The sequence below is a fragment of the Brassica oleracea genome, chromosome C4 (assembly GCF_000695525.1).
Source record: "Brassica oleracea var. oleracea cultivar TO1000 chromosome C4, BOL, whole genome shotgun sequence".
Lineage (NCBI taxonomy): Eukaryota > Viridiplantae > Streptophyta > Magnoliopsida > Brassicales > Brassicaceae > Brassica > Brassica oleracea.
Window position 1 is genome coordinate 426,426 of NC_027751.1, and position 12,308 is coordinate 438,733.

The window sequence follows — 12,308 nt, forward strand, 5'->3', positions numbered from 1 at the left end:
TTTTTTTTTTCTCTCTCTCACGTTCTTCTTCTTCCTCACTTCTCTCTGTGATTTTGATTTTGGGATGAATTTCCTCTTCAGCTTAGCTCTCCTTTTATAGAAGAAGTTTGGACATGTGAAAGCCATAATTATTGACAAAATCACCTCCTTCACCGTCCAACTTCACCGTCCATCACCGTCCATTATGAAAAACGTGTTATTTGACTTACATCTCTTACCTCGTTTCCCTCGAGCGAGCCGTTCCTTCCACGCACGTGTTCTCTTACCACAGCTCTGGCTTCTTCCGCGAGTGCGCTAAATGGGACGACGCTGGCCGGAGGTTCCTCGTCTCCTTCATGGACGGAGGCGGAATCGGCGAGGTCGTTCCTTCCGACGACGGTCACAGCGACGCTCTTCGGGAAGTCACTTTGGTCAAAGACGCTGACCTCGCCGGAAACGCTTCCCTAGGAATCGCTATCGACCGCGACAGGAACCGTCTCCTCGTCGCCGTCGCCGATTTGCTTATGAATCGTTATTGCGCTTTAGCTGCTTACGATATGTCCACGTGGCGCCGCGTCTTCCTAGCTGAGCTTAGCAGCCAGAGTAAGCATAGCTCTGTCTCTCTGTTTAGATTTGTGAAACAGTTAACTTTAGGTTCTGTCTCGACACCGAAAATTATTCTCTTTTTATTGTTTTGTAATAATATTTTGATGAATGTAGGTAAGGAGAAATCGTTTGCGGACGATGTAGCTGTTGATGCACGTGGCAATGCTTATGTGACCGATGCAAAAGGAAGTAAAATCTGGAAGGTTGATGTCAATGGAGAGCTTGTCTCAACCATTGAGAGCCCTCTCTTCACTCCACCTGGATGGTACAATAACCTCGTCGCTCTTAACGGCATTGTTTATCATCCGGATGGTTTCCTTATCGTCATCCACACTTTCTCCGGTCTCTTATACAAAATCGACCTAACTGACGATAAGGTCACTGTGGTTGAAGTTACTGGTGGCACGTTGAGGTTTGGTGATGGGCTTGAGTTGTTGTCTCGCACTAAGATTGTTGTTGCAGGTAAGTCTTTAATGTTCTCATTTTTATGTCTACCAATGAATATAAGACAACTATATTAAAAAAAAAAATTATTTGCGAGTGTTTTTAGGCAGTCCTTCTGCGAGATTGGTGGAGAGCTCGGACGGGTGGCGGACAGCTACTGTGACAGGTTGGTTCAGTACCGGTATGGTTCACCGGATAGTCTCGTCAGCTACTGTGAAGGAAGGAAGAGTTTATCTAAACCATATTGTTGGGTTCGGCTCTAAGAAGAGACACTTACTTGTAGAAGCTGTGTTTTAGACTGTTTAGTGTTAATCTCTTGTTAAGTTATGTGTGCTAATGATCTCTTTAATGATTCTATTGAAATGATGTAAAGCCTCTCTTTATCAAATTTCATTTAATCTCTAGTATACAATCATTAACATCTTTCGCATTTCAAATAACCAAAAAAAAAATGCATACCATTAGTGACTTTATAACCAATGGTTACTTTACACTTTAGTGTCACCTTCGTCGTCATAATGAACAGGAGAAGCAGTAGAAACTCCACGTGGACTTCTTCTACTTCCTTGTTCGAAAAGCAACACCATTCCAAACCATAAACACCCTTTAACGATCCTAACCATACCGATCGTTACAACCATATAGTATAACCACCAATTCACAAAATCAACCGTTCCCACTTCAAAACTACCGTTAGCATTATTACCATTGATTGGTAATAATAACAACAAAGCTCTTTTAGCCTCAGCCACACCAACCAAAGCCTCTATTTCATCCCGAAGCTTCCACCACCACAACGTCCCACAGCTCACGGCCAAAGCCACTCTCTCCACCACCGTCTCCTCTCTCCGGTGATGACCAGCGTCTCCTCCCATCAACGTGCTGTCCACCACCGGTCTCACGATCACCCTACACCACAGAAGCATTACCTCATGAAGACCAAAGAAAAACACTAGCCTGCTCAAGAAGTTACGTTCGCTCCCGATTATTAAACCGTCGGGGTACGTTCCTTCGAGGCCTAAACCGACGGAGATTTGAACAAGGAAAAGCGTTAGCCACGCGATGCTGACGTGTGGATAAAAGGGAATGGACCGGTTGGGATCTGTTGATGTGATCTTTGTGGTTAGACCAAGAACTAGAGTGTAAACGCTTATTGAAGAAACAAATGCATATGTGATCGCCGGGTTCGTGTAATGAAAGATGGAGAAGAAGAAAGATGAATCCGTTTGGGGAGGAGACTTGATCAAGGAGAAGAGGAAGGAAGCTGAAGAGAGACGGCTAAGGAGAAGGAAAGAGAGAGGGAGGAGGAGGCTGAGGAGAGTTGTTGTCAGTAGACGGAAAGGCTTAACGAGCAGCTGCTCCGCCTCTCTCCGCCACTTTCCACCGCCGACTATACTCATTTTTTATTTAAAGTTGAAAGAAGGCTGAGAAGTTAAGAAACATAAAGCTAGTTTTGTCTTATTTATATAATCTTTTTGTGGAAAATGAAGATTTATGTTTGAAGGAAAGATCAAGGAGTGGGTGCCATGTCTATAGTTTCAAGTTAGGTTGGATGAAAACGAATCATGCATATAAAGATAATTATAAAATACGTTTATACAATATTCATTATGATACATACGCATTATTAGAGATTATTTAAAACACAGAAAGAAGAGTGATGAGAAATCATTGCCTTTATTCTTTCCAATTAACAAGTTTCTGACTTGTCTTCACAAATTGTCAACTACACAAAACAAACAAAATATATATATATATATATTATGGAGAACGATAACTTCAGAGAGACGCAAACACGGCTGGGAAACGACGGCGTACTGCGCCCCCATCAAGCTCGCTTCAATAATAGAGACTAGAGAGCATTTTGTATCATGTCTTACTTAAATACATGTAGTTTATTATTAAAGAAGCAATTGGAGATTGTATATATATGAACTGCTATGATGTGATTGTTTGGTGAAAAGCCAATAGACGGCCATGAGCTCATCTCACATACGAAAATGAACTATATCCAATCAGACAAGTCTGAAGCAAAGCAAAAGAAAAACTAAAACATTTCTTCCTGTAATAATCTCTATAAACTCAGAGAGCTGAGAGTTGTTGACCTTTTGTATCAAAAAAATAAAATAAAATCAATATCTAAACCGGTGCGGTCTGTTGCTGCTGAACCGCCTTGTAACATTTGAGGCTGCAGAGAGGAAGCTTAGTCTTTGAATCACGATACTTGTAAGAATTGGTGCACGATGGACCAGCGCAGTTTTCTCGAGGAGGAGGATAGCTGCAGATAAACAAAATGCTTTATATATTGTTATAAATCAATGTTCTGAACTCCTCGTTATGTTTTTTATGAAACGTTACAACACAAAACATAATCCAAAAGAACAAAAAAAGGAGCCGAACTGTAAAGCATTCACATTAATCCTACATACCAAAAACATTTGAAATATTGCCTATTTATATTGTTCACTAACAATCTGATGTAGCATTTGCTCACACATAAATCAGACAAAATCAGCTATGAGACATACAGAGTTTTGTGCGAAAGAATACAACATATACCTGGATGGTTTGGGATCGAACAGGCTAGGCACTTTGTCAATGGGAAACGAAACAGTTGTTCCATTAGGACCCATTATTGTTCTGATGTAGCTTGTCGAGGCCCTTTCCTCGTGTGCAGCTTTCTCCTGTTATCAATCCAACGCATATGACTTAGTTTTTACTCATAAAAATGAGGTGGGCTTCTCTGTGTACCTGTGCCAATTCATCAAGTCGTTTTTTAATTTTGTCTTCACGCTTCTTCCTGCTCGAATCCTGTCCTAGAATTTTTCTAATGGCCTCTGCCTGTAGAAAACAAAACCAAGACCATCCCTGTCATGAATTTGCCAATACTTTAGATGCTCATAGCGATGATGGAGAAATAACACTAACCTCAGACTCCCTTGCAGCCTTCTCAACCTGAGCTTTTCGCCTTTGAGCAGCTTCTGCCTTCTTCAGTTGCTGCTCCATCTCTGAAAGATTCTCCTTTTTCCCTGTTTTATTTTCAACAGCATTTATCACAACACATCACCAAACTTTACGGAAAAAAGATACCTACTTACGAATCTTAAGCAAAAGATTCAACAACCATACTTCTCGATGTAGTAGGAGGTAATCCATCTGTAAATTCAATGGCGCTTGATTTGCCAGATGCAGAAGCAAGGGCTCGTTGGCGACTAGTCAAAGTTGTTTCCCTCTTAACCTCATTACCAATCTCCTTTACATCCGCCACAAGATCAAGTTCTTCCTCCTCATAATCCATCTCTTCAAAAGCCTTTTCCCTATTAGATGGCTTCAACAGCCTCCTCCCTGACGCAGTCTCTTCATTACACACAGAGACATTCCTATACTTGAGTTTCTCCAAATATCGGATCTCATTATCACTGTCATCATCTCCAACGAAAACTCTCTTCTTGGGGGCTCTTTTGCTCTTGCGAACCGAGACACTTGGCTCTCCTTGTTTCCTCCTCCCCGTGATAGATTCGTCTTCAAGATCAGCCTTCTTATCTAGAGGGGAATTAAATTTATCTGAGTTTTCCTGCCATTAAATGTCAAAAGGTATGGTATAAATTCTAATGCATACAACACAAATTCAGCAACTTGAACTCATCAAAGTAGAGGATAATTTTACCTTCAGACCGTTGTTAGTAGTATCATTCACCGGTTTTGAAGACTTTCGAGAAGAACCATTAGCATGAACGCTGATCTTAAGCTTCATTCTCTTTGTTTCACCCTCTAGCTCACCCAAAGCAGTTACCTTTCCATTGATCCTTCCATTACCTTCATCTTCACGGCTAGTGTTCTTCCAGCTGGCAGGTGCGAGTACACCTTCAGTAGAACGTTTGTTTCTATTGGTGGTCTCGCTCCGACGACTACCATTGTTTCCTCTTTGGGATTCAGCAATAGAATCAGCCCTTGAGATACAGTGGCTAAGACTAAACTCTTTCCTCGTAGGGTTGGTATCAAATGCGGGTATATCATCACTGGAGATCTTGCTGACGTTAGTGGATGCCTCAAGGCGAGGACGACGACAAGTCAAGCTACGTTTCTTCCTCACAGTATTATTCATACCACCGTTAGCTTCCATTGTAGAAAGGCATATACACTCCTTTCGCTCTTAGCAGATCACTTAACTGATGAACGAAGAAACCTCCACTGAGCAGCAAAACACATTATGCATTAGACAAAGTAAGCAAAACAGATGGATCACAAAGGTTAAATCTTGTTGAGAATTGAAATCAAACATCAAAATCCAAGAACAATCAAAACGAGTGATCAATGATAAAAAAAAAACACAGACGCGAACTAAGTACGATCTCTAGCGAATCCACGAATCGGAACCAATACCAAACGTTCGAATCAACAACAATTGAAGAGCACCCATCAAGTAATAACACGAAAGATACAAACTTTCAAACTTATATACGATCATCATCACAAGAATGAATCGAAATCAAAAGAGGCAGCTGAAGAATACCTTAGATAGCTCAGAGCAAAGAAGGAGACGACAATCCGAGAGAAGATAGAGGAGAAGAAGATGGTGATGATGATGGGAATGGGAAACCCGTAAATATAATTTTGGGGATTTTTGAATTGTGGAAGAAGAAGGAGAAGAAGAACTAGGGTTGGGGAAAGAGTCGGGAAAAAGAGTTAAGACAACAAGGAGAGGAGAAGAGTTGTAGTAGTAGTAAAGAGGTGAGAGACTTATTTTCTCCTCCTCCTTCTCCATCTCTTTTTTTTTTTACACACTCGCACCCCAAAAAAAAAAATCAAAAGATCCCTTTTTTATCGGGTTATATATATTCGGACGGGTTTGGATTTTGCTGCTCCCTTCCTTCCCCCTTTAGGACAGCATTTGACTCGGTGAGTGAGCCGTCTCAGAACATAACTCGAGTCCCTCTTTTTTTTTGTTCTCTCATCTCTTTCCTTTGTTTCCTTTCTGCTGCTACTAAGCTTGTATTATGGAGAGAACTTATATATATGGGCCCTTTTATACGGAATTGTGTATATGGGCCTTTATATAAATAAAATATATGCTTAGCTAAGGCCCACTATTTGCCCAATCATACAAACAAGTCGCCAAACCTGAGACTGTACATATCGCCGGGAGAAAAAAAAAAAACACAAATCCCTAAATTAGCTGAAAGAACTCATGTCTAATCGGAACTCTCAGCGGTTTCGCGGCGGAGACAACTCAGAAGACGCCGATGTAGACGAAATCGACTTCATCGACAACGAAGAGGAGGAAGAACAAGCCGTTCAGAACGGTGGCGGCGACGAAGAAGACGAGATCGATCCACTAGACGCGTTCATGGAAGGAATCCACCAAGAGATGAAGTCTGCCCCGCCTCCCAAACCAAAGGCGAAAGCGGAGAGGTACAAGGACGACGACGACGATCACGTCGTGAGCTTCCTCAAGGCCAAGAAGGATCTGGGCCTCACGCTAGCTTCCGACGCGCTCAACGCGGGCTACAACTCCGACGAGGAGGTCTACGCTGCCGCCAAGGCGGTAGACGCGGGGATGCTCGAGTACGATTCCGATGATAATCCGATTGTAGTCGATAAAAGGAAGATCGAGCCTATTCAAGCTCTCGATCACAGCTCCATCGATTACGAACCCATTAACAAAGACTTCTACGAGGAGGTTGAATCAATATCCAGTAAGTTCTAAATATCGGTTTAAGTCGGTTTAAACTGGTTAAAAACAATTTAATTATGTTTAAATCAATCTAAATTAGTGTTAATCTCTTAAATCAAAGCTATAATGTTAGTTAAAATCCACAAATTTGTCTAATTTTTTTAATATTCAAATATAGGATTGAGTGAGCAAGAAGCTTTGGATTATCGTCACAGTTTAGGGATTCGTGTATCCGGTTTCGATGTTCCCAGGCCTGTGAAGACCTTTGAGGATTGTGGCTTCTCCTCACAGATCATGAGTGCTATCAAGAAACAAGGTTATGAGAAACCCACAACCATCCAGTGTCAGGCTTTACCCGTTGTGTTATCCGGTAGAGATGTTATAGGCATAGCCAAGACTGGTTCAGGGAAGACTGCAGCTTTTGTTCTTCCTATGATTGTGCATATTATGGATCAGCCTGAGCTTCGGAGAGAAGAAGGTCCTATCGGTGTCATATGCGCTCCAACTAGGGAACTGGCTCATCAGATTTACTTGGAAGCTAAGAAGTTTTCGAAAGCGTATGGGTTGCGAGTCTCAGCTGTGTACGGTGGAATGGGGAAGCATGAGCAGTTTAGAGAGCTCAAGGCGGGATGCGAGATTGTTGTTGCTACTCCTGGGAGGTTGATAGATATGCTGAAGATGAAGGCTTTGACGATGATGAGAGCCTCGTATTTGGTTCTTGATGAGGCTGATCGGATGTTTGACCTCGGTTTCGAGCCGCAAGTGAGGTCTATCGTTGGCCAGATTCGTCCAGATCGTCAGACTTTGCTGTTCTCAGCTACTATGCCTTGGAAAGTTGAGAAGTTGGCTAGGGAGATTCTTTCGGATCCTATTAGAGTCACAGTTGGTGAAGCTGGGATGGCTAATGAGGATATCACACAAGTTGTGAATGTGATACCATCAGATGCTGATAAACTCCCTTGGCTACTCGAGAAGCTACCTGGAATGATTGATGAAGGTGACGTGTTAGTGTTCGCTTCTAAGAAGGCCACTGTTGATGAGATCGAAGCTCAGCTTACTCTGAATGCTTTTAAAGTGGCTGCTCTTCACGGTGATAAAGACCAGGCCTCGCGAATGGACACTCTGCAGAAGTTCAAATCTGGAGTCTACCATGTGCTGGTTGCGACCGATGTTGCTGCCAGAGGTCTTGACATCAAGTCGCTTAAGACGGTGGTTAACTACGACACTGCAAAAGACATGGACATGCATGTACATCGTATTGGTAGGACTGGTCGTGCTGGTGACAAAGACGGGGTTGCCTACACGCTTGTTACGCAGAGAGAGGCAAGATTTGCTGGTGAGTTGATAAACAGTCTGGTTGCTGCTGGTCAGAATGTGCCTCCTGAACTCATGGATCTCGCTATGAAGGTAATAACAGCTCCATTTCATGCTATGATTGTTCATCCTACTAGCTCCATTCCACCACTCTAGTTTCATGATTGTTGAGTAATTTACCTTTGCAAATCAATAGGATGGACGATTCAAGTCCAAGCGTGACGGAAGAAAAGGAGGTAAGCATTATATTCTGTTGCTAACAAACCATGAAGAGAAACTTTTCATTAGATTTGAATTGACCGGACATGATCTGCGGTCAATGTTTTGTTTTGCATATCCATCCAAAGAGCCGTGCATGATATTTGAATCTCTTGTTGCCTAGGTGGGAAGAAAGGCCGAGGACGAGGTGGTGGTGGTGGAAATAGAGGAGTACGAGGAGTTGATTTTGGTCTTGGTATTGGATTTAACTCAGAATCAAGTGGGACACCGTCTCAAGCTGCACCAAGTAGAAAGGGGGTGATCAATTCTGTGAGGACGGGAGTAATGGCCCAATTCAAGAATAGCTTTGTGGCTGCTACGCCATCGAACCCACAAAGCCAAGGAGGCTATCCGAACAAGAGACCATCTCTAATGGGATTTGTCTCAGGTGGAACCATTGGTGGGGACATGGGTAGAACTCAGACTCAAACTCCCCTAGTAGCAGCTAGTCATAATGCTTCATTACATAACGCCAGTCAAAAGAATCCACAGAGGTTTGATTCCTTTTAGTTTCACTGTTCTCTTGGTTGGTTTTATCTGTGGTTATCTTAGTGTTGTTAGCTGATTTGATCTGATCTTGCTGTTACAGTTCTGAAGAGAGACCGAGAGAGAGGAAAAGGAGGTCTGGTTGGGATAATTGATTGAGTTTAGTAATGGCTGGAAGTGTTTTTACAGTCTTGTTGTATCAGCTGTCAAAAAAAATCATTATTTATCCGTCGTCCTGTTTCAGCTCTCGAATATCTTCTAAATGTCACATGTGTTGTTTACTAGCTACGAGGAAACGGAGCAAAGGATAGAAATAAAAAGTTTTGTGTGATCGTGATCGCAGTGAGCAGATGAGGTGGTGAAAAAGGGTTTAAATTACAAACCAATACATCAAACAAAAGTTACTAGAGTGAGTTCCCACCATGAATACTTTCTTTTAAACTGATAAAGACTAATCTCTCTGTGGCATCAAGACGGAAAGATTCCACCACAATCTGCGCCTTGGTAGTATGACATCACGCGTGCGCTTAATCACATCAGCGACGACGTCTTTGATGTCTACTCTTATAACATCACACGTGAAGAACGATAATGGCCCAATCTTTTTTCAACGTTGTACTAATTTAAGGCCCACTAGAGAGGAAGATGTAAAACCCAATTTAATCTCCGTTGAGATTTGCGGTCTCCGTTCTCGCGAATATAATCAGAGAAAAGTTGGAGCTTTCTTATTCAAGAAATAGAGGAATGCTGTTACATGGGTTTGTAAAGATCGTACAGGTTATTTTGTAACAAGTTTTGTCTCAAACTAAAAGAAAGAAGCAACAGTGTTAACACAGAACCTTATGTTGAGATTAATTACAACACATAATAGTATCATTACAAGAACCAGAACAGAGCTAACTCAACTTAGGGAGTTATTGGAACATGAATTTTGGTGGAATTTGATGATTTTAATAATTGAGAGGATTTTACAAGTTAACTAGATTTAACAAATTTTATCAAATACTTTTACATAGATTTTTATTACTTGTGTATAGAATTCTATTGATTGTTATTAAATTTAAAAAATTAATAGTGGTAGAAAAAAAAAAAAATCATTTCAATTAAGGCAATTCTTAAACAATTTTTAAAAAAGTTTTTGTCACAAAAAAAATTTCAAAAAATAAAATGATCAAAAAATTTAATTTCTACTTCTTACTTTATAGATATATAAATAATAAAATATAAAAAATATTTTTTATATAATTTCGAAATATTTGTTTCAAATTCAAATTTTTATAATTTTTTGAATTATTATTTTGTATTTCGTTTTAAAAATATATATTTTTAACAAAACCATTTTTACAATTTTTATTTTAAATTTTTTAAAAATTTTCTATTTTTTTAAGTTGTGAATTGTATTATGTTAAAATTGTGATTTGTATATTATTTCATTCTTCAATTTGAGTTTTTGTATGTGAGTGTATTTTATTACATTGATTTCAAAAATGTATAGATGATATTCTCAAAGTTAGAATACTATGAGTAGAAACAAAAAAAATTTACATCCCAATAACAACATACTTTAATAGAATCTTAAAATAATGAAAACTAAAATTTTCCGATAACAAATGATTTCGAGTGAAATTTACAAATCATCACCACAATAACAATGGATTCTGTTTAGATTTTAAAAATTCACAAACCAATAAGAAAAGAATCTCAAAATTTAATAACTCCTCTGAGATTATTTTCCCAATAACCCCCTCTTAGATTGTAAATTAAGTCAAACACAACATAATTATAAATCTAACCAGACTGACAAAGTGACAATTAAAGAAGATGAATAAATAGAAACGATATCACTTGATGGTTCTCCAATCGATCCATACCAAACATAGTAATAAACTTTTGTTTCCCAAAGTAGAAAACTAGATCTTGATTTCGAACAGCACTTAAAACACTATCCAAAATCCTATAACAATCATCAACATCAGTCAATAACGAAAACAAATATATGATTCCGAGCGCAGATCTACAAAAGAATATTTGAAAAGACAGATTACGAGTTTGTGCGTGAATCTAATCCAACAACAAGATATGATTACTACATGAGAATATGAATTAGATTCACGCACAAAACATGTAATATGACTCTTCTCTAATGCAAAATCTTCTTCATCTTCTCTCAGAGAGAGAGACTACTTTTATCTGCCGACGCAATAGAGGTAGATAAGAATATCTTCTTTCTTACTGGCTATACCTAATTTGTATTCTATCAGTGTGTCGGTTTATGGATCAGATCATACACAATAAACGGGCCAATCTCAATCCCATTATTCTAAATGGCCCCTAGACCCAACTATCATTTCTAGTTTTGGCCCAGCATATGCGATGTTTTATACTATAAACTAGTTGTGATAAATTTTTTAAAAGTTAAATTATATTTAAAATGAAATTTATTAATATTATATATTTTATTATTTTTGACTAATATTTAATATAAAGTTAATTATTTAAGCATAAAATTAAGAAAAAATAATTTTGTTTATTTTAATGTAGAAAATTTTGAAAATATTAGTAACAAAAATTGTATAATTATAAAAATACAATTAAATAATGTATTTCGAAATTTATAATGCATATTTCAATATTTTTATTTTAGTGATGATTTATGAAGTATTACCATATTTTAAGAAGTTTAACAAAAATATAAATCAACATTAAATGTAATGTATTAGTTATTGTCATATTCTATAAAGTGTACCAAAAATATATTTCTTGTCCATGTCATATTAACTATAAGCCATGTTATTAATGTTGTTAGTTATGTTATCATTTTTTTTGTAGATAGAACATGCGGCAAAATTACTTCGCAAATATAGTCTAGGAGATTACTATCTACTACTCGATCGTAACTTGTAAACTTAACATTCAACTTTTAGATTCGATTGGAATGATCTTCTATTTCGTTTAGTATCTTCGCTCGATGACAGACACATATGACATATGTTACATTTACAATTACAATTACCAAACGCGAATATGGTGTGCGTACAAAATCTATGTATATTCGGTCATTACTGTAAGCACGTTACGAAAAATTAACAAATTATGAATCGAGATATATTTTGGGTGGCTTAGACGAATAGGGAGGATATACGAACATGTGCATGCACGTTGAGCTTAACGTGCTAACACGCGATCAATCTAGACCACTAAACTTTCCATCATGGCTAGCTATAGTTCATATATATGTAAATCTACCTTCATTAGTTAGGTACTTTTCACGTTACCTAGTCATTCATAAACTATACTCATACGCTAGCTGATCAATCATATGCTTAATCTTTATAAGCTAATTCTCTCAATTATTCAAGTTTATATAATTAATTATGAGGCGTACATATATACATCTAAGAGAATTATTAAGTTCAATGTTTCGTGTTGACGGCGATGGGAGATATATACATTGAATCTAATAGTCTCCGAGGATGTCTGATCATCATCGCTCCACGAATCTGCTTCTTCTTTCTTCCCTTTAAAAAAAATAACAAACACATGACGA

General features: G+C 38.6%; 4 protein-coding genes across 4 annotated transcripts in view; 2 read left to right on the forward strand and 2 right to left on the reverse strand.

Annotated features, from left to right (window-relative positions):
- The window catches only part of LOC106337609, a 5,088-nt gene extending 3,655 nt beyond the window's left edge, over window positions 1-1,433 (forward strand). Inside the window, exons 2-4 of the mRNA XM_013776717.1 lie at window positions 210-582; window positions 700-1,047; window positions 1,136-1,433. Coding sequence (XP_013632171.1) covers window positions 210-582; window positions 700-1,047; window positions 1,136-1,326 — 912 coding nt within the window. The 3' untranslated portion in view covers window positions 1,327-1,433. The remainder of the gene's footprint in view (window positions 1-209; window positions 583-699; window positions 1,048-1,135) is intronic.
- LOC106337610 lies at window positions 1,393-2,450 on the reverse strand. The gene has a single exon (XM_013776718.1). The coding sequence runs from the start codon at window positions 2,427-2,429 to the stop codon at window positions 1,518-1,520; it is 912 nt and encodes a 303-aa protein (XP_013632172.1). The 5' UTR covers window positions 2,430-2,450; the 3' UTR covers window positions 1,393-1,517.
- Window positions 2,451-2,956: 506 nt separating this feature from the next.
- On the reverse strand, window positions 2,957-5,997 carry LOC106337375. The gene is made up of 7 exons (XM_013776474.1): window positions 5,543-5,997; window positions 4,697-5,220; window positions 4,159-4,603; window positions 3,958-4,058; window positions 3,781-3,870; window positions 3,589-3,713; window positions 2,957-3,307 (listed from the first exon to the last, which is right to left on the reverse strand). The coding sequence occupies exons 2-7, from the start codon at window positions 5,150-5,152 to the stop codon at window positions 3,169-3,171; spliced, it is 1,356 nt and encodes a 451-aa protein (XP_013631928.1). The 5' UTR covers window positions 5,153-5,220; window positions 5,543-5,997; the 3' UTR covers window positions 2,957-3,168.
- Window positions 5,998-6,298: 301 nt separating this feature from the next.
- LOC106342463 (DEAD-box ATP-dependent RNA helicase 24-like) lies at window positions 6,299-9,098 on the forward strand (the record flags this gene model as incomplete). The annotated part of the gene is given in 5 exon segments (XM_013781408.1): window positions 6,299-6,725; window positions 6,882-8,110; window positions 8,214-8,253; window positions 8,400-8,769; window positions 8,865-9,098. Coding segments are annotated over 5 exon segments (2,118 nt in total), but the record flags the coding sequence as incomplete, so codon positions are not given.
- Between the last annotated feature and the right edge of the window lie 3,210 nt (window positions 9,099-12,308).

What these genes read in the sequence shown, in the direction of transcription:
- LOC106337610 (XM_013776718.1), bottom strand. Translation starts at nt 2,429, where the DNA reads ATGAGTATAGTCGGCGGTGGAAAGTGGCGGAGAGAGGCGGAGCAGCTG.
- LOC106337375 (XM_013776474.1), bottom strand. Translation starts at nt 5,152, where the DNA reads ATGGAAGCTAACGGTGGTATGAATAATACTGTGAGGAAGAAACGTAGC. An exon ending in ACCTCCTACTACATCGAGAA is followed by an intron (nt 4,059 to 4,158) that starts GTATGGTTGTTG and finishes AAAATAAAACAG; the next exon opens with GGAAAAAGGAGAATCTTTCA. An exon ending in GACTTGATGAATTGGCACAG is followed by an intron (nt 3,714 to 3,780) that starts GTACACAGAGAA and finishes GATTGATAACAG; the next exon opens with GAGAAAGCTGCACACGAGGA.